The 20,446-nt window shown below is 40.1% G+C and overlaps 2 protein-coding genes across 2 annotated transcripts in view; both read left to right on the forward strand.

Annotated features, from left to right (window-relative positions):
- The window catches only part of napba (N-ethylmaleimide-sensitive factor attachment protein, beta a), a 41,875-nt gene extending 33,015 nt beyond the window's left edge, over window positions 1–8,860 (forward strand). The window contains exons 4-10 of the mRNA XM_085799357.1: window positions 4,467–4,513; window positions 5,098–5,175; window positions 5,303–5,358; window positions 5,915–5,999; window positions 6,098–6,202; window positions 6,334–6,402; window positions 7,701–8,860. Of these exons, the coding sequence (XP_085655483.1) occupies window positions 4,467–4,513; window positions 5,098–5,175; window positions 5,303–5,358; window positions 5,915–5,999; window positions 6,098–6,202; window positions 6,334–6,402; window positions 7,701–7,853 (593 nt within the window). The 3' untranslated portion in view covers window positions 7,854–8,860. The remainder of the gene's footprint in view (window positions 1–4,466; window positions 4,514–5,097; window positions 5,176–5,302; window positions 5,359–5,914; window positions 6,000–6,097; window positions 6,203–6,333; window positions 6,403–7,700) is intronic.
- A 1,531-nt stretch (window positions 8,861–10,391) lies between these two features.
- cdc5l (CDC5 cell division cycle 5-like (S. pombe)) lies at window positions 10,392–20,404 on the forward strand. Its single transcript, XM_085799361.1, has 19 exons — window positions 10,392–10,615; window positions 11,894–11,997; window positions 12,180–12,341; window positions 12,455–12,582; window positions 12,734–12,833; window positions 13,440–13,566; window positions 13,685–13,776; window positions 14,488–14,632; window positions 14,742–14,933; window positions 15,527–15,675; window positions 15,773–15,944; window positions 16,563–16,727; window positions 16,824–16,904; window positions 17,716–17,967; window positions 18,172–18,279; window positions 18,726–18,815; window positions 18,925–19,056; window positions 19,276–19,356; window positions 20,037–20,404. The coding sequence occupies exons 1-19, from the start codon at window positions 10,571–10,573 to the stop codon at window positions 20,148–20,150; spliced, it is 2,439 nt and encodes an 812-aa protein (XP_085655487.1). The 5' UTR covers window positions 10,392–10,570; the 3' UTR covers window positions 20,151–20,404.
- The last annotated feature ends 42 nt before the right edge of the window (window positions 20,405–20,446 follow it).

Here is a 20,446-nt window from a genome sequence, read left to right on the forward strand (position 1 = left end):
TCTCCAGATGTTCTTATATAACAGCTGCTGTATTTAAAAAAAATGTTTTTAATGATAAATAAAGATCAGAAACAGGTTTTATAGGTTTCATGGTGCGTTCACTGACCTCCACCTCCGTCTGTAGAGTCTCTCCATCGTTTTCTCTGCTTCACTTCTATTGATTATTGATTAATGTTCACATTATCAGTGTCACTCTTTGCTCTGTTAATAGTCTTCACATCTGTCACATCTGACATCACACGGCTGCTTTAATTACAGTAACTCTTGTCATCTCCTCCGTCCATCCAGCTCATCCAGTTTTGTTTTTTTTTGTTTGTTTTTTTATCATTATGAACTTATTGCCAGTTGAAAAATGTGTATTGTCCAGAACCCTACTGTATGTGACTTTGCCACTGGTCAGATCCAAGAGATGTTTATGTGCCCAGTTGAGGGCTGGGATTCTCCCTCTGGCAATAGAAGTAGGTCGGTTTAACTCGGTACCTGAAGATGAAAGACTATGCACATTATGTAATCTAAATGTAATTGAGGATGAACTGCATTTTGTGTTTCATTGTCCGTTATATGACGAAGCCAGGCAGTTTTTGTTTCAGAAAATGCAAAATGTGAAGCCTGAGTTGTTTTGGGTTGATGATGAGGTAAAGTTGGAATGGTTCTTCTTCATAAAAGAAGTCTTTACTATAGCTACTTTCATAAAAAAGTGACTGGACACTAAGAAAAAGCAAATTATTTATGTGAATTTGTCTGTACTCGGATGATTTTGTTTGTTGTCTAAATATGAAATGTGTCTTGTAATTAGCCCTTATAGGCTGGGTGGGTGCCTTAATTGGTGCATGACACTTAAATAAATATAAATTCAAATTCAAATTCATGAAGGAATTTGCAGTGAGAGATGAGACGTTCACTGTCTCGACTCGTTGTGGCAGAAAAATTACAGAGCGAGTTGAGTCTGTGTGTCAGAATCTCTCAGAGTTTCTCTCAGGGTTTTATATTTTTATTTTTTATTTGATCCAAAACACTGCAGCAGAATGACAGAGAGAGAGAGAGAGGGGGGGAGAGAGAGGTGGAAGTTGAGCTGCTGCTTGTTTACAAGTGTCGACAACACAAACTGTTTCTGCGTATTTGTGTTTCAGAAACCACATCATGGATCAATATGTGATATTTAATACAGCTGCAGCTTCTCTCTGGAGGAACAACTTATAAACCTTTCAAACTATTACAGGTTTTATTACATGAACAAGTGCCTAAAATAAAATAAAAAAAACAATTATATTGCACTGATTAAAAAATCATTCAATTAAAACAGACAATTATGGTTAAAATTTGAATCAGTGAGAGAGTAAAAACTAAGATAAATGAGCTCACGACTCTTGTTGAAGTCGTGGAAAACAAATAAAGTTTCAAACCAGATGATTAATGATCCAGAATCAGCTCTTAAATCAAGTCACAGATATTTAATGAGCAGTCGCCTGTATTAATGATATTGTTGATCAGCAGTGTTGGGAACGTTACTTTTAAAAAGTAATTAGTTATAGTTACTAATTACTTCTTCCAAAAAGTAACTGAGTTAGTAACTCCACTACTTCACTATAATAGTAACTAGTTACCAGGGAAAGTAACTATTGCGTTACTTTTTCTTTCCAAGGGCATTTTTAAATTGTATTTTATTGTTTTCATATATTTCACTGATCGCAATTATGGAATGCGAGTGTGTGTTTTATTGAAAGCGAGGCTGGTGTGCCTATGAAAATAGGTTACAGTGGGTTTTTTAAGTGCTGTGGCTGCCTACAAGCAAATCTCATATTGTCTCTGTACAAAGACAACAAAGACCTTTTTAAATGTGAAAACAGTGGAGACCTATTCAAGATTTGCGTTTGGGCAACAATAACAGGAAACATCGAAATTAATTTATTCATGGCCACATTAAGTGAAATTATTAACTTTACCGATTATCCATCTGATTATCTGTCCTGCTGCGAGCACACAACTTCTCAGGGTATCCGCGGATCCTTAAAAAGTCTTAAATTCATGTATCTACAATTAAGGCCTTAAAAAGTATTACATTTATTAGAAAATTCAAAGATGGTCTTAAATATATAATATATAATACACAGCATCATTAAATATGTATGCACTTAATCTTTTATATGAAATAACAGGGTATCCGCGGGGTCTTAAAAAATCTAAAATTTGAAAATCTAAATTTTAGGTCTTAAAATGTCTTAAATTTGTTGAATTATTGTGTTCAAGTCTTAAATAATTTTAGTCTCGCATTTGCCCCTAAAAAAAAATACATGTGTGAACCGGGAAAATCACAAAAAAGAAAGAGCACAACCTGCGATTGGTCAAAAACTACAAATCCAACAATTCTCTGGCCTCAACAATAACAGTAGTTAGTGTAAGTAAGGGAGAGTGGAGCTGTCGGTGAAAAGAGGAAACAACGCCACGTCTGGTCCTGTTCTATGTTGTTCGTTCACACCGTAACCGTTTATTCGTTACGTCCGCGGTGTAAAAGGCCGTAACGCAAAGACGCGATTAGGCGGGCGACGCGATATACGCGACTTTTTTTTTTTTGCGACGCAATACACGGGATTTTTTGGGCGACGGGACCATCGCGTCTTCGTCTATTTCATCGTGTTTGGTGGGAAGACCCACAAGGGGCTTCCCACCAAACACGAGGAACGCTTTTTTTTCGCTCGAGTTGTGACGCGCGACCAAACGCGAGATACGCGATTTCTCGCTCGTTTTGACTTTGTGTAAATTCGCGTCTTCACGAGCTCGCCCATTTTCACTACAACAACAACATTTCTGCTCTCATCAACCATGGTTGAGGTCACAACGCTGCGCTGTAGCTGCTCTGGAAGAGTTCCGGGCTGATGAGCTACAGAGACTTTAGAGTCAAAGAGGAGCAGTGCGTCGCTGTGTCGGACTGTTTGGATTTAATGAGGAAGCTGCACAGAGTCAGGTGAGCAGAAGCTCAGGACAAACACTTCGCTCCAGGACATAATGTAGCTACACCTCACATGTTCTTGTCTTTTACCTCAAGGAGATTAAAGTAGTGTCTGTACTTTCCCTCCGATCTCTGCAGCTTCCCTCTGCTAGTCTGTGTGTGTGAGGCTAAACTGCGTGCGTGGTTTGTGTACAAACTGAACACTGCCTCTGATTGGCTTAGCATGAAACCTTACTCTGCCTCAACCAATCAGCATCACTTATGTGGTTGTCTCGTCCCTCCCTCCTCCCTCCTCCCCCCTCCCCTCACCAAAGGAGAGAAGGAAAAAGAAAAACAGTTTAGCAGCTTCTGTGGCTGAGATGAGCCAAGTCGGAGGACAACGGCTTCACTGAGTAGTTTGTAACGCGCCTCATTTAATTGTCGGTAACGGTAACGGCGTTGTAACGGTGGAAATAGTAATTAGTTAGATTACTCGTTACTGAAAAAAATAACGCCGTTAGTAACGCCGTTTATTTTAACGCCGTTATTCCCATCACTGTTGATCAGTGTGTAAATAATACATATGTAGGCTTATTTAGGTTTTAATCAGTATAATGAACTTGCACCAAAACAACAAACAATCAAACAAATAACACAATCAGAGTCTTTGTCCAAAGTCTTTATTTAAACTCGCTGCTCTTTAGTTACTTGTTACTTGTTACTCTAATTGTTCAGGTTTTTATTTGATCTATTCTTGATGTTTTTGTTGCTTTCATTTTTTTTTGCTGTTGCTCTACTTTTTAATTGTTGTTTTTGTTTCCCAACACTTTTTCTGTCTGAAGCTCAGCGTCGTTGTTTCTCGTGTCTCTGACCTTCTTTATTTATGTTTTTGCTCAGTGTGTTCCTGAGTTTAAATAAAGGTTGAATAAATGAATGAAATTAACTTGATAATAGAGAAATACAAATAACAAGGAGGTGAGAGAGAGGGAGTAAAAAAAAACCACAATTATTTATTATATATTCACAGCTGATATTTACAGATTGACCCTGTGATGTACCTATGGAAAAATATTGTTTTTTATTAAATTAGCCTCCATCTCTGCCTGTTGCCGTGGTGACCGCATCTTTGTCATCCTCCTCCTGTCGTCCTGTGGGAGGTTTATCCATCTGATTATTGATTGTTTTGTCTCCAAGACGTCAAAACACTAAATCTTTGCTGCCAATACACACACACACACACACATACACACACACACGTTGTGTAACAGTTCACTCCTTTATGAGTCTGTGCTGAGCGAAGCCTCGACAGAGTCTGGACCCAGAGGTGTTTTGTTTTGTTGGAGGATTAAAGTGGGTCGTCGGGTCGCTCCAGGAAACGTGATATGTAGGTTACACAGAGACGAGCCGAGTGAAACACGGTGGGTCAGCGGGTTAGTGCTGCTCACAGGAGGGAGAAAACAAGGCTTTTAATTTGAAGGAGTCGACTGTTTCCTGTGTGACTGTGACGATGTTTCATCTTCTTTTTCTCTTGTGTTTCCAGAGGCGATCAACTGTTTAAACCAGGCCATCGACATCTACACCGACATGGTGAGTCCACACACCCAGAGCCGGCCCAAGGCAGAAGCAAACTAAGCACCTGCAAAAAGCAATTCACTTTTTCACTCTATAGTGTATCCTTTATTAAAAAACTCATTGAGATTTCAAACCTCTTTTCCAAGAGTATAACTTTTGTCCATCCCTAGAGAAATCCTGCGTAATTACAATTACCCTTAATTGTTGTTGTTGCACTTCAAATTGTTGTTTCATATTGCTGTTGCAGTTGATATAAAACCAAATATAAAAATGCAGATGACGCATTTAGCCTACAGATGACATGTTCAACTTCAACTAGGCCAGCTGACATTCAGTATCCCACTTACAGTAGTACAATATAATTTTGAATATTAAGTGTAAATCAATAGAATAGAATATAAGACTTTATTAAAAACCATATAGGATATATAGGATGATGATTCATAATGACAGATTAGAAAAATGAAATTAGTTTGTATCAGGTGTGTAAATGATCAATAATCGGTATTATAGGCAGTAATAGAGTGCCACACATACACACAGATACTGATCTCTGAATAAAAAACATGTGTGTGTGTGTGTGTGTGTGTCGATGACAGGGCCGTTTCACCATCGCAGCCAAACATCACATCACCATAGCAGAGATCTACGAGTCTGAGCTGGTCGACATCGAGAAGGTAACGTCACCTTTATGTTGGTTTTTCATTATTAATTACAAATAAAATCAGGTTTTTAAAACGTCTGTAAATGGACAACACGTCATTACACCCTCCTGTGTGTGTGTGTGTGTGTGTGTGTTTTCAGGCCATTGCCCACTATGAGCAGGCAGCAGATTACTACAAGGGAGAGGAATCAAACAGGTAAATTGTCTATTATTCTATATTGTTTAATGGTTTAACACGTTTTAATGTTCATGTTCATTCACCACTTGGTGCAGATAACAAGTTAATTATTGTTGTTATTACTGTATTAGTAGTAATAATTTGATTTATAGAGCACTTTACAAAAAAAAAGAAATCAAAAGTTACCAACTAAAAAACAAGTGTGTGTGCGTACAAAGGTACACAAACATCTACACAGTTATTGTTACACTCAGTGAAATGAATTACAAGTTTTTAATATTGTGACATTTTGATCTGAAAAACATCAAATTGTTGATGATTTCCGAAATATTTCATATCTTCTCTTTTTCTTTTATGGACAAATTAAGATGTATGATATTAAAATGCATGGACAGTTAATGGATCAGTGAAGTATTAAACCTTATTGTGTTTACACTTCCTCTAACATCTGGATGAAGCTTCTGTGTGAAAACTCAACCTGGAAAACAATTCTTCTTTTTACTTTGAGGTGTTCTTCATCCGTGTGTGTGTGTCTTTGTGTGTGTCTTTGTGTGTGTGTGTGTGTGTGTTTCAGCTCGGCCAACAAATGTCTGCTGAAGGTTGGACACTACAGCGCTCAGCTGGAGCAGTACCAGAAAGGCATCGAGATCTACGAGCAGGTAACGACCGAGTCCCCGCTGTTAATGTTAGCTGTGCAAATATCAATACAGTCCTGAGTTATTGTGTGTGTGTTTGTTTGTTTGTGTGTGTGTTTCAGGTGGCGATGAGCACCATGGACAACCCTTTGTTGAAGTACAACGCTAAAGAGTATTTCTTCAAGGCCTCACTGTGTCACTTCATAGTGGATGAGCTGAACGCCAAGGTAACGATGCAGCATGTGCATAAACACACACACATTCATATTGAGCTTCCTTGTTAATGTTGGTCCATGTGGAGTTGAGCTGTGACTGAACTGAGCTAACACCTCTGTGTGTGTCTGTCTGTGTGTTGCAGTTGGCCATTGAGAAGTACGAGGAGATGTTTCCAGCCTTCTCAGACTCAAGAGAGCTCAAGCTGTTAAAGGTAAATGTATTTTTAGCTCCACAGGCTCCAGGGAAGAAAACCAGCTCAATAACTAGTGGATGGAGCCGGAAACTTTAGCTCTCAGCTCAGAGCAGCTGCACTTACATTCACAGAGCTGTTTGCATGGCTGTGACCATTTCATTAAAAAAAAGCCCTATCAGATTTACACAGATTGAGTTATAAACAGTTTATCACATCACAATGAGATGGATTCGATCGCAAACTCTGAGTGTGCATGAATATAAAGATTATGTTTGCTACAGACTAGTGAGGACTAATCAGACCAATACGTTGCAAACTGATGAAGCCCATTGGATAAGAGGGGAAACGTCTCCCTAGACAAATACAAGTCCAGTTGCCTTCGATTCAGTTTGTTGTCCAGAGATAATGATAACCTAGATGAATGAGGATATTCACAGTCAGATATGTTTGCTACGGTTTTATAAATAACGAAGATGTTTCTGTTCATACAATCAGATAAATGATACAAGATTCATGTTACATGTGAATTTCACACACATATAAGACAGAGATAGACCAATTGGATGCAGAGAAATGAAGCTAAATTGAACATAAAAACATCTTACAATATATATCTTTCTGAAATGAATGAAGAAACATGATCATATAACAATAATATTTCAGTTATAGAACAATAATAATGTCTTCTAATATGTTTTCATGCATTTTTAAACCACACATCAGCATCCTTATCCAGGTCATCTACTTCTTCTTCATCATTTTCTTCTTAAAATTCACCTGTTCTTCTTCCTCCGTGGTTTATGTTTAATAAGATCCCCATTTGCATCTGCTTCCTGGGGTCAAAAACGTATACATGGTGACAATAAGAGAATACAAGTTCACACTGGACAATATAGACACTAACAAATAAGTATAGACAATATAAACCATGAAACAATACATACATTTTAAACAATACCATGACTGATAAAACAATAACTATTAAAATTAACAAGACAAGACAGCTCCGACTGTGTTTTATTAATATAATGATAGTAATATCCATATATTACGTAATAATTGACTAGACAACCCATATCTTTATATACAGTATATAAGGACAACATCTTAATTAGTGAAAGTTCCTCTCTAAATAATGTTCTTTTAGAGCTTTTTTTTAAAAGCATATATACTATTTTGCTGTTTATTTTTGTTTGGTACTGAGTTCTGCTCTGCATATGACTGGTTTTCTTGTTGCGCGTCTTGTTAAATAACTGTGTGTATGGTGGTGACATGACCATCAATTCTCTAATTCCCTGTGTGTGTTTTGACAACAGAAACTGCTTGAAGCCCACGAGGAGCAGAACAGCGAGGCGTTCACAGAGGCCGTCAAGGAGTTCGACTCGGTGTCTCGTCTGGACCAGTGGTTGACCACCATGCTGCTGCGCATCAAGAAAACCATCCAGGGCGACGCCGGGGACCTGAAATAGACCCGGAGAGAGAGAGAAAAGAAATACATATAAATAAATAAAAAAGGGTGGGGGGAGAAAGAGAGGGAGGGAGACGGGGGGCTAGAGGGAGGGAGGGATTCAATTAAATTAAATTAAGATTAAATCAGAGGAGAGGGTGAATGATGGGACGGGAAAGATGTGGTGTTTCAGTCGAGAAAGGTTTGAAAATAAATAAAAAGGGGGGAGGGAGTTTACAGTTGTAGATATCAGTCTGCATGTGACCCCCCAACAAGCTAAGCATCACCTTTAAACCACCTGTAGACGACCCCCCGTGTCCCCCCGTCCTACAGTATTGCTCTCGTAACACTGGACAGAGTGGAAAGAGTGGGAAGAACAAAGTGTGCATGTGAGAGAGAGAGTGTGTGAGTGTGTGTGTGTGTGTGTGTGTGTGTGTGTGTGTGTGTGTGTGTGTGTGTGTGTGTGTGCGTTGCAGTAAAGGTGAATTATACTATTTGATGGGAAAATGTGCAACTTCTATGAGATTTAAGGATATATGTCAATGAAAAAGGAATAATAATGTTATTTATGAGATTCTTGGTATTTATTGTCAATACTGAAAATATTATTTATTGTTTATTATGGTGCTCAGTGTTACGACTTGTCTTAATATTTTAGGTATTAGCCCCTCTGCTCTCCTCTTTTGTTCCCCCTTTACTTCCTCTTCTTCTTCTTTCTCTGTCTCCCCTCGTCCTCTCCTCACCCCCCTCCCTCTCTCCTCTACACCTCCCTCCCCCTGTCATGTCAGTGAACTCACCCATTGTGACTGGTCGGTTCTTTGTGTTCGGGCCAGCGGTCGGTCGGTCGGTCGGTTCGACTCCCCCCGTCACTGCCTTGTTTGTGCATGTCTGTTGTCATGTTGATGTTGACGTGTTCTCCGTGTCGTGCTAACGTGTGAAGAACATACATGTAGCCTGGTATCATTTGTGTGGAATCAGTAAATATGTACCTCAGATACCGAGTTGAAATAAAAACACCATCGCTCCAGATCTCTGACTGACCTGTGGTCTGTTTTCTGGGTATAAAACATGAACAATAATACAGTAATTTAACAAAAAACACAAATAACTAATAAAATCTTTATTGAAAGAATCTTTTACATTTTGTTTTTGTGACCATAATCTTTTAGCAGTAGATACTGTCTTACGGTATAATGTTCACAGTATTTCATCTCAGAGATATTATAATCATCCCATAGTGTGCATATTCATTTAATTTAAGGGCATATTTTACTTTAGAAGCTGAGTAAACCCAATGCAGTGGAAGGCTGATGAGTGTAAGTAACATTTAAAGCTCATCTTTTTTTTTGCTTTCGTCGTTTTATCCCTTGGAATTAATTAATCATGTACATTTAATATGCTGTATGAAGGTCTATGGGTAATGTAATTGAGGGCTGAGGGAGCCCTCCGGGGCCCAGTGGTGAACTTTTAAACTTGATGCACAGCAGCAGGCGGAGCAGATGTAAAATCATAATAGGATAATAAAAGTGTGTAGGCGGCAGACCTATGCTCAGGTAACAGGCAGCAGCTGGAGTTGAAATAACATTTAAAAAATCCTTCAAATCCTATAAAGACCCATCTGTGATGTAAATGTTCCTGCGTTTAAAAACTATAGGCTACTACAAGTGGAATATATGGCAGAAATGTAATGTATTTCACAACCACAAGAGGGTGGTATTTCATTGGCATAATAAATAGCCTACCTGAAGCACCCTGCAGTGCATATTACATAGGCTACTCCATACATAAACAGTATGAGAAATTTGCTTATATAGACTAAATATGATCTGTATTCTGTTTATTTCAGCTAAACAAACATCAGACTATCTCTCAGGACCAGTACTACTAAATAAAGTTATAATAAATTGAATTTGCAGCAAGTTATAAAAGGTCAGTTATAAAAGGTCCACTAACATATTACAATCATACTGTAATAGCCTACCAATTTATGTATTTAAAAAAATATATATTATTATTTGTTTGAATATGTATCATCATATTTCCATTAAATGTGTCTGCTTTTGTTGGCCTTGTCGTTTCAAAATTAGGTGACCACCAAAAGGAGGAAAACGTTTAGATTATTCTGTACCAGAAATTGTGATTATTTAGCAAATTTACAGTTGTAATTTTCTGTATTAAATACAGAACAACTGTAAATTTAATGAATAGTGAATGGAAAGCAAACAAGTCATTTGAGGCAGCTAGCTACATCTGCTGGTGTTATGCAAAAGTTTGTTCCCCCCTCGAATAGTTTTCCCATCGTGGCTAACAGTTTTCGCGGAGCTAACTAAAATCACTAACTGGGAAGTATGAATAGATTGTAAGAACTTATTATTATTATTATTATTATCGTATTAAACGCTGTAATAAAACAACCGTAGTGGTAACGGGGGGGAAATAGTGAGGGGAAACATTTAAACTGGAAGCGGACATATTTCGTTGTAACACCGGTCGCCTATACCCACAATGCATTGCGGCGGTCCCGTCGAATTCTACGACACAAGTTTCCGGCGCTGTTGCTGTGCACGTTCGTTACTCCGTTGCAGTTGTGTGGTGGTGGTGGTGGTGGTTGTTGTCGTCGCTGTGTATAAGTTTTTGTTTGTTTTAGTGAAATAGTTTTAACGCCACTTGTCTCCGGAGCGGCTGGGGAGTGAGATATAACATTTCTGCAGCGGGAAGTGAGCGCAACGAGCTGCCAAGATGCCGCGTATCATGATAAAAGGAGGCGTCTGGCGCAACACGGAGGTACGTTGTGTGTTTACATGGAGCTAGCTGCGTTAGCTCCGTGCTAACCTGCCATAGTAAACCAATGGAGTCTGAGTTAGCGCGATGCTAACGGCTAACTTAGCTCCTCTCTTAGCGAGTTTTGGTTGATTCACTTCGCTGCAAACTGTGTCAAGAGTTGAGTTACTGTTTCTGTGAAGTTGTGTTTATCTTACCTTTGACATACACGGACGTTATTCATAATTGTCTGTCGCCAATAATCTGTGTTTATAATGTTTTTGGAGAAAGGCTTGATTGACAAACGAAACGGGCGAAGCGGGTTAATTTCCTGGGCCCATATGAAACCACAGGGTCACTGCAGCGGGGCTATAAAAAATTGATTGATTACATTATCGTCTGACGCAGCTTTAAATGGACGCTTTCTCTGAATCAAATGTATTACATGAACCTTTTTAGTTTATACGGACTGCATTTGTTATGAACAAAAAGTCACAAGCATTGCAATCATGCAGACATAAACAAGCTGCTTGTGCACTGAATTTCTATCCCGTTGCTGTCAGTTATTGCATTGATTTAACTAAAGTACTTTATATGTGTAACTTAAATTAATAGAAAAACTGATGGATAAAAAAAAGTAGTAGCGTAGTACATTTGTTCATTTTACTTCAGGACTCCGGGCTACCTTTTTTTTTTTTTTACTAGGTTAGTGGCCCCTAACTTAAAATCTTAGGAGTGCAAGCAGAAAATGTAGAGGCACACACTGTAAATTAACTTGCAAAGTAAATATTCACATTTCCTTTTCATCTATGATTCTCACACACATTGGCCTGACACCTGTAATGATAGAGTCCAGATTCTTTGAGTCGCCCCTTCCATGTTTCACCAGTGTTAACAAAAAACATTTTTAAAAAAGACCAGAAACTTTATTGGTTGCACATTCGCAAGTAGATGAAACATTTATTTGCATTGCCTTAAATTTCATGGGCAAAATACCCCCATTTAGGGGCAGTCTGCAGCTTTTCACTGCAGATGTCAAAGGACCAGAGCCTCCTGAGCTTCTGGTAGATGACATCTGTGTTCAGGGACTTGTCTGTTAATGGGATGTTAAGAGCTGTGAACAATTTAAAATGTCTGCTATAATGCTGAATTCTGTCATTCAATAAACTGTTTGATCAATAATTTCAGCTCTAGAGCACGAATAAATTTCTGGATGTCTGGACTTTCCCTGTGATTGACTAGAATAAAGGCTTTGAAACAATTTACCCATGTCTCTCTCTTCTGATCTGTCCATTTCTCCAGGATGAGATCCTCAAGGCAGCGGTGATGAAATATGGGAAAAACCAGTGGTCTCGTATCGCTTCCCTGCTTCACCGCAAGTCTGCCAAACAGTGTAAAGCCAGATGGTGAGTTAGAGACCGACACATGAGATGATAGACAATTTTTTATTATTATTAAATTGTCTTTAGAAACAGTCCTAGACGTGAAAACAGCACATTTTCATATATGAATGTTCCCTCTGTACCTATGTACTTTTCTTCTTGCAAAATTAAGATGATAATTAAGACTGATGTACGTTTGTGTGCAGGTACGAGTGGCTGGACCCGAGCATCAAGAAGACAGAATGGTCCCGAGAAGAGGAGGAGAAGCTGCTGCATCTGGCCAAGCTGATGCCGACTCAGTGGAGGACCATCGCTCCCATCATAGGACGCACGGCGGCCCAGTGTCTGGAGCACTACGAATACCTGCTGTACGCTTCAACACGCCCTGACACACAGTCATACAGAAGCACTTTGAGTTTTTTTTTTTGTTAAATTATAGTTGCTTTATGATTTAAATGCTTTTGTGTGTGTGTGTGTGCAGAGATAAAGCAGCACAAAGAGACAATGAGGAGGAGGTGGGCGACGATCCCAGGAAGCTGAAGCCAGGAGAGATCGACCCCAATCCTGAGACCAAACCTGCCAGACCCGACCCTGTGGACATGGACGAAGGTACGATCACATGACTACGATGTTATAATGAAGGAGCTTGAATGGCATCTGATTTATGGGATTTATGTTCCTCCTTTTACACCTGCATTTATTGATTTTTTTTTTTAATCCTTTTTTTTCTCCATTTGTGTCTGTCTCTTCTCACCTGTAGATGAGTTGGAGATGCTGTCGGAGGCCAGGGCTCGACTGGCCAACACCCAGGGCAAGAAGGCCAAGAGGAAGGCCAGAGAGAAACAACTGGAGGAGGCCAGGTCAGTTCACACACATACATATTGTTTTGTTTTACTGTGATACGTTCTCTGGTTTTCTCACTTAACAAGCTGCTAACATGCCTGTCAATGACGAGATGCAACCTAATGTCAAGTGGTGTATTTTCCTAAAAATCTGACTATATAGAGGAAAATAAATCTGGACTCAAATGTAGAATGAATGCAAATTAACTTTTGCATTTCAACACTGTGTTTCTTGACAAATTTCACAGTATTTGTTGCATAATTTTTTAACTGTGTTTTTAAGACATGTCCTGCTCAGTGTTGCTTAAATGCATTAAAATTTAAATATACACAGCAAAAAGAAGAAGTTGTTCAGAAGAAAGTATATTTTTTTATAAGTACTCTTAAATCCACTGTAGGTGGTAAGATATTTGATTCTTTTGTGTTTACACCATTGGACATTTTCAGGGCATTCAGTCTTACTTTTGTTAAAAAAAGGTTCAAATGTCATTTTAAATGACAGAAAACCAACATGAATACAAAATGTACATTTTAACAACTCTGATGCTTTTAAAACAGTTTTGTATTCATCACCGACCCATATACTGTATAATTGACTCTCTGTACTTGACGTCCTGCTTGCAGACGGTTGGCCGCTCTGCAGAAGCGCAGGGAGCTGAGAGCAGCAGGAATCGATGTTCAGAAGAAGAGGAAGAAGAAGAGAGGAGTGGACTACAACGCTGAAATCCCTTTTGAGAAGAAACCTGCACCGGTAAAAAAAAAACCCCAAAAAAACACAGAGCTGCATTAATAGTTACTAAATAATTACTAAACAGTGTGAGGTTCCTGTTTTTAATCCGCAGTGTTAATCATGTCCTTTTGATTTGAAGGGTTTCTATGACACCAGCATGGAGGAGTACAACGCTCTGGAGCCAAACTTCAAACGACTCAGACAACAGCACCTGGACGGAGAGCTGCGCAAGTCAGTAACATCACTCACTCACACACACACAGCTTGTATAACACACAAGAGACTCAATACAAACATACAGTAAATACACTCGAGTAAGTAAAAAGTAAGTAATTTTTTTCTGACTTAGCTATTGAGATTTCAAAATCCAGTGAGAAGCTCCCACCTGCAAGTAATGTAAGGACTGATTTCAAAATAAAGGTGCTACATGAGACTGTTCTGAGTGACACTCTCTGAGGTGGAGTTCTGTAATAACAGGTAGTTTCCTTTCAATATAAATCTGAATTTACTGGGAACACAGTGAAAATAAGACTGTATTTTTTTGTGGAGCAGCATATCCATGGATGTATGTTAAGCAATGTAAAAGAAAGCATCTTTACTCATTGTGTTACGATGAGTAGTACTTTTATTTTGAAGGATGTTTGTCGCTCCCGGATGTGTAGCTTGCCCCGGGAAAAGTTTGATTGAAGTGGATGCTTGTGTTCGAGCCGTCAGTCTGGAAAATAAAGCAATGTAGAAAAAAATTAGTCAGAAAAACAGAAATAATTACCCCGAAAAAAACAAACCAAAAAATAAATTACTCAAGTGAATGCCATAGAAACAAGAGATAACGATGTAACTTCATATGCACAAATACATTAACAAAGTACGACTGTCGTACACTGAATCTATAAATGTATCGTCCTCATTAATAACCCGTGTCGTTCGTGTGTGTGTGTGTAGTGAGCGCGAGGAGAGAGACAGGAAGAAAGACAAACAGAAGATCAAGAAGAAGAAGGAGAGCGACCTGCCGTCCGCCATCCTCCAGACCAGCGGAGTGGCCGAGTTCACCAAGAAACGCTCCAAACTGGTTTTACCCGCCCCGCAGGTAAAAACTTCACATCTAGCGTTTGATGAATCCGACTGACCTATGTCGACGGTCCAAACTCGGATCAATCGATCGCTGTATTGATTTCCTTTTGGTTTCCCCCTCATAGATCAGTGATGCTGAGTTGGAGGAAGTGGTCAAACTGGGCGTGGCCAGCGAGGTCGCCCGTCAAGCTGCCGAGGAGAGCGAGAGCGGCAACTCGGCCTCGTCCACCCTGCTGTCGGAGTACAGCGTCACCAACACCATGGCAACGGGGCTGCGTACCCCACGCACCCCCGCCGCCCAGGACAGGATACTACAGGTAACGCATACACACACACTCTGAGTATGTGAGCACAAGTTAATCTTTGTCTCCAGCTGCAGCTCCAGTTTTAACCAGAACAAAGAGATCAGAGCGCATCACGCCAGTTCTTAAAGGGATAGTTCAACATTTTGGCAAATTGGCCCATTGCCATAATCCCTATAGTCATAGCAGTAGGTTTGTTACCTTTAATTGTCGGTGCAAGCTATTTTTAGAATGGCGGAGCAGAGCCATGAGCTGCTCAGAGCTACGCTACGGAGGCTCATGGGATTTCTTGGTTTCCCTCATCAAACTCATACATCAAATACACAATCCAACAACTCCACAACGCTCTGGTGGACAAGTTGTGAGCTGCACATTCACCACGCTATGAGATAATAACACAACGTTACCAGACAGAGTTGTTTTAGAGGGAAATTCATGCAAAACTGCTGATGCGCGTTGCCTTCAGGGACAGTTTTTCAGCAAGCAGTCTCTGTATTTACCTCTAAAAGTTCGTACTGTTAAATGTTTAGTTTTTATGTAAAGCATATTGAGTTGGTATGAAATGTGCTGTATAAATAAAGCTGCCATGTGTGTGTGTGTGTCTCCAGGAAGCCCAGAACCTGATGGCTCTGACCAACATTGATACTCCTCTGAAGGGCGGCCTCAACACGCCGCTGCACGAGAGCGACTTCAGCGGCGTGACGCCCCAGCGGCAGCAGGTTCAAACCCCCAACACGGTCCTCAGCACGCCGTTCAGGTCAGAGACGCCCTCGCCTTCCACTCCGACACAACACAACACATGATAATAAAAACACACCAACAACACTCATGGTCTCTTCTTCTTCTCTGAACAGAACTCCCGGAGGCTCCCAGGGCGCCGAGGGCATGACGCCTCAGGCCGGAGGCGCCATGACACCACGCGGGGTCGTGACCCCCGGTTTGACCCCCGGCCGCACGCCTCTGAGAGACAAACTGAATATTAACAGTGAGGAGCAACTGGCCGACCCCACGTTTGCCAAACACATGGTAAACACACAAACACACACACATACATTACACACATGTTCTTCGTTTTTATTTATTTTTTTACTATTGCTATATTTTATTGTTGTTTTTGTGCATTAGTCTCCATGTCATTCTTCTTGTTTCATTTCTTATATATTTATATATATTTATTTTTTAAAAATAAAATGTAAAGCACTTTGAACTGCATTTATTTGCTTTGAAAGGTGCTACATAAATAAAATTTGATTGATTAATTGATGTAAGACTGTAAATATTCAACTCAACTCAAAACAGCAGGAATTTAAACATCTTAAACAAGTTTTCTGATACTATGTAATGTTTTGTAGTATTGATTGATTGATTGAAACCTTTATTTATCCCCATAGAGAGATGCAGGTTCCCAAACAGCAACAGTTAAAAGGAGAGGCAGCAGACAGTCATTTAAAAAGATTATTGGTTAAAGAAAGGCAATTAGTCAATAAAGGACAGCACGAGAGAGGCATAACTACCGGTAGATACTTTTAATAATAAAATCTAAATAAAAGGTCCTGTCACATGTTTTGTAGTTCAGAATCACAATTTCAGATACATTTCAGAGTATATAATATAATGGATGTGGTGGTTTTCCTCTGCCCACAGCAAAGGGAGAGCCTGCAGCAGCTCAGACAGGGGCTGCTGTCACTTCCTGCTCCCAAGAACGACTTTGAGATCGTTCTCCCAGAAAACGCAGAGAAAGAACTGGAGGAAACAGAAACGGAAACCGGGTTCGTCGAGGACTCGGCCGACATAGAGTCGCGCAAACAGGTCTGCACACAAACACACGAACAAATGTTGAACCTTTTTCAAGTGTTAAAAGCTCGACAGATTGAAGGTTTATTATTGTGTGTGTGTGTGTGTCAGGCGGTGCGCGAGGCAGAGAGAGAGAAGGAGCTGAAGCTGCGACACACGTCTGTTCAGAGGAGCCTCCCCCGACCCACCGAGGTAACACACCCACTTCCTGAAGAAGCTGACGATAATTGTGACTCTGAATTTAAATGATTGTGTGTTTTGAATTTGAATTTATTTATTCAGGATAGCCCCTTGAGACGAATCATCTCATTTTCAAGGGGGTTCTTCCGCAAAATGATACAATGATACAACGTCAAGTAAAGAAAAGAAAAAAAGAAATACAGTTAAACACATTACAGGACTTGTACATACTCACACAAACACAGACAAGGCTCTCCTAGCTCCAGCTAATCCACAAACGGCCAGATATCAATTTAGTAGTCAACTTAGTGATATCCGAGCTTACAAATGGGGAAAAAAATAAGAGTAAATAAATAACTGAACAAAATGACACTAAAAAATTACAGTTTATAAGAAAAAAAAATCTGAAATAAGAACAGGGAGTTTGCAAATTGATTAGAAGTGATGCTTTGAAGCCATAAAGAGAAGTAATAGACCTAAACTGGCATGGGAGATTGTTCCAATCAGGCGTAGCTTTGAACTGAAATAAATGGCGACCAGATTCTTTAGATATTCTGGGAGTACGGAAAATGAGATGATCTGTGTGTCTAAGGCTGTATTGTGTACTATAAGGAGTCAGAAATTGTTTTAAATATGAGGGAAAAGTGAAGTGAATGCATTTAAAAATAAATAATGACCAATGAAGTCAATGAAATCTTCTGGCTTTTGGGGTTAACCAATTCAGAGATTCGTAAAGAGTACAGTGATGAGTTCTAAAGGAACATCTCAGAACAAATCTACATACGATTGTGTTGTTATAACGCCGAGTCTTCGTTCTCTGCAGGTGAACGAGTCGGTCCTCCGTCCCGCCTCCATCGAGCCGCTCGCCGACCTCCTGTTGGCCGAGGAGCTGATCAAGCAGGAGATGATCACCATGCTGCACTACGACTGCCTGCACCACCCGTCGTCCAGCGCAGCCAATCAGCTGCTGCGCGGCAAAACCAGAGGCCCCGCCTCCACATCCAACAACGCCTCGCACATCTCCTACCTGGAGACGCACCCCTACAAGACCATCAGCACAGAGGACATGGAGCAGGTGAGACATCGATCCATCAGTTGATTCATTATTAAAAATGTTATATTATATGTCATATTTGCTGCCGCTAGGGTGCGTCTAGATTTCTAGGCTAAAATTCATCCATAATGGTCTTAAAAAGTCTTAAATTTGAGCTGGTGAAACCTGCAGAGTCGGTGAAAGATGTTTTCACAGCAGCTGAACCAGTGGTTTGTTTGTTCACAGGCTAAGACGATACTGGCAACAGAGATGGAGGTGGTGAAGGCAGGAATGGGCCACGGCGACCTGAGCATGGAGGCCTACAGCCAGGTGTGGGAGGAGTGCTACGGACAGGTGAGACCGTCTGGACGTTTGGACCTGTGACCTACGCCGTAGGTCCGCCGTCGCCGCGACGCAGAAGCATAAACCAGGCTTAACAGAGCATTTAATTTTTGTTGTCTCAGTTTATTCATGCAGTAAAGTTACAGAATACAAACTGACATCTGATTCGTAAAGATGCGTAGATAGATGTTATTTATGTTAGTATGCTCAGGTTAAGGGACTACCATAAATTCTCAAATAAAAGTCCAAGAAAAGAGCGAGATGCACACATTTATTTAGAAGTTTAATTGGTGCTGATTAAACTTCTAAAATAGAGTGATTTGATAAGAGACGGGGCAGTTCGGGGCTTTTTTTGAGAATTTACAGTATTTTAGTGGTGGTTCCAGATGTATCACAGATCTGTTCTCACATGAAATCAACCCTGTGTTTAATCCTCCTCCGTCTCCGTCTTCCTGCAGGTTTTATATCTCCCTGCTCAGAACAGATACACCAGAGCAAACCTGGCATCGAAGAAAGACCGAATCGAAAGCTTTGAGAAAAAACTGGAGGTGAGAAGAAACTATACAGATGTGTGAACAGTTAAAGATCCACGTTGGACCAGTTAAATCCTGCAGAGCTGTAGTCTCTGAGTTTTTCCATCTCTCTTTCTCTCTGCAGGTGAACCGAGGTCACATGACGGCCGAGGCTCGGAGAGCAGCCAAGCTGGAGAAGAAGCTGAAAATCCTGCTGGGAGGGTTTCAGTCCAGAGCGCTGGGGCTCCTGAAGCAGCACGGGGAACTCTGGGAACAGGTGCACACACATTCATCTCCACATTTATTCGTTCTTTTGAGAGAGATTGCTGCACAGTTTGTCGACTTAAAGTGGCTGCGGTTAATAGTAATAAACGGTTTAACCAGTAAATGCTCTCACTATGCAGCACTTTGGTTAACTTTTATTATTTTGGAAATGTGCTATAAATAATAAATAAAAGTGGATTGGGTTGGATGTAATGCTCGTGGTGTCCACCAGGTGGAGCAGGCGGCCACAGAGCTGCAGACCTTCACTCAGCTGAAGAAACAAGAGGACACAGCTATTCCCAGGAGAAAAGAGGTAACACACACACACCTGTCAGCTGGTCTCATTCATCGACTCTCATGAACATATTGACCAGAAACATAATCAATTATCTTATTTTGATAAATTATTCATCATTACAGTTATTGGCTCTTTCTATTGTGAGGAATCACTTCTCCCTCTGTTCCCCTTTGACTCTGTAAACTTGTATTTTAGCACAATTTTCTGACCTGTCATATCCTCAATTGTCATTTTATGAGGTACACCTGGCTTCAGGGTCTTTGAACAGCCATAAATATTATTTGCGTATCACATTTTCTCTGTATTTTCCATAATAATGTTGTTTTTGAAGTGTTTTGTATTGTATTTTCTCCTTTTTTATTAAAAAAATCTCCAGTTCTGTTGTTTCTGAGCAAAGGAATAATTCACATGGACCTTTTAAAGCAACACTATACTGTTTTCTTTACCTTAAAATAATGTTTCTAAACTCACGGAAGTGGTAGAAAAACAGATAATAGGATGAATGGTGCCTTCAGTGAGTTGAGAAACTACCGTATATAGTGTTGCTTTAATGATCTGTGGCTCAGATCTCAGATACAATCTAATAATCATGATCTCTGGATGATGTTATCAGATTACCTTGCAATAATTTGTTTTTCAGTGTGACGAGAAAACTGTTTAATATCAATTGTGTGTGTATTGTGTGTTTGTTTCAGAGCCTGCGGGAGGACGTGGAGCGGCAGATGGAGAGAGAGCGAGAGCTACAGCAGAGATACGGAGAGCTGCTGATGGAGAGGGAGTCGCTCATCAACAGTACTCAGAAATACTAAACACACACACTTATCACACACACAAGCTTCACACATTCAAATCCTGTTCATGGAGACACTGATATCAAATCAAGCCGCTCTGAGAAACAACAACGGTTTCTCTCTCCGAGTCGTCGTACTAGAAAATAAACTGCAGAGATAAGCCCCGCCTCCATGCGCTCATGTTGCTATGATGTCATCAGCTGAGTTTTGAGCATGCTCAGTAGTCCTTTGTGTTTCTGTATTAGTGACCAATAAAGTTTCTTTTCAACAAGTTACACACGTGCAATCTGATGTTTTACACAAAAGCAAGGACA

This window comes from Trachurus japonicus, chromosome 15 (assembly GCF_045865225.1).
Source record: "Trachurus japonicus isolate A0001 chromosome 15, Traja_1.0".
NCBI classification, from domain to species: Eukaryota; Metazoa; Chordata; class Actinopteri; order Carangiformes; family Carangidae; genus Trachurus; species Trachurus japonicus.

Bases quoted from the DNA above. Each gene is read 5' to 3' on its own strand.
- cdc5l (XM_085799361.1), top strand. From the start codon at position 10,571: ATGCCGCGTATCATGATAAAAGGAGGCGTCTGGCGCAACACGGAG. The intron at 12,342-12,454 runs GTACGCTTCAAC...GTGTGTGTGCAG, and splicing joins GAGCACTACGAATACCTGCT to AGATAAAGCAGCACAAAGAG. The intron at 13,777-14,487 runs GTCAGTAACATC...GTGTGTGTGTAG, and splicing joins CTGGACGGAGAGCTGCGCAA to TGAGCGCGAGGAGAGAGACA.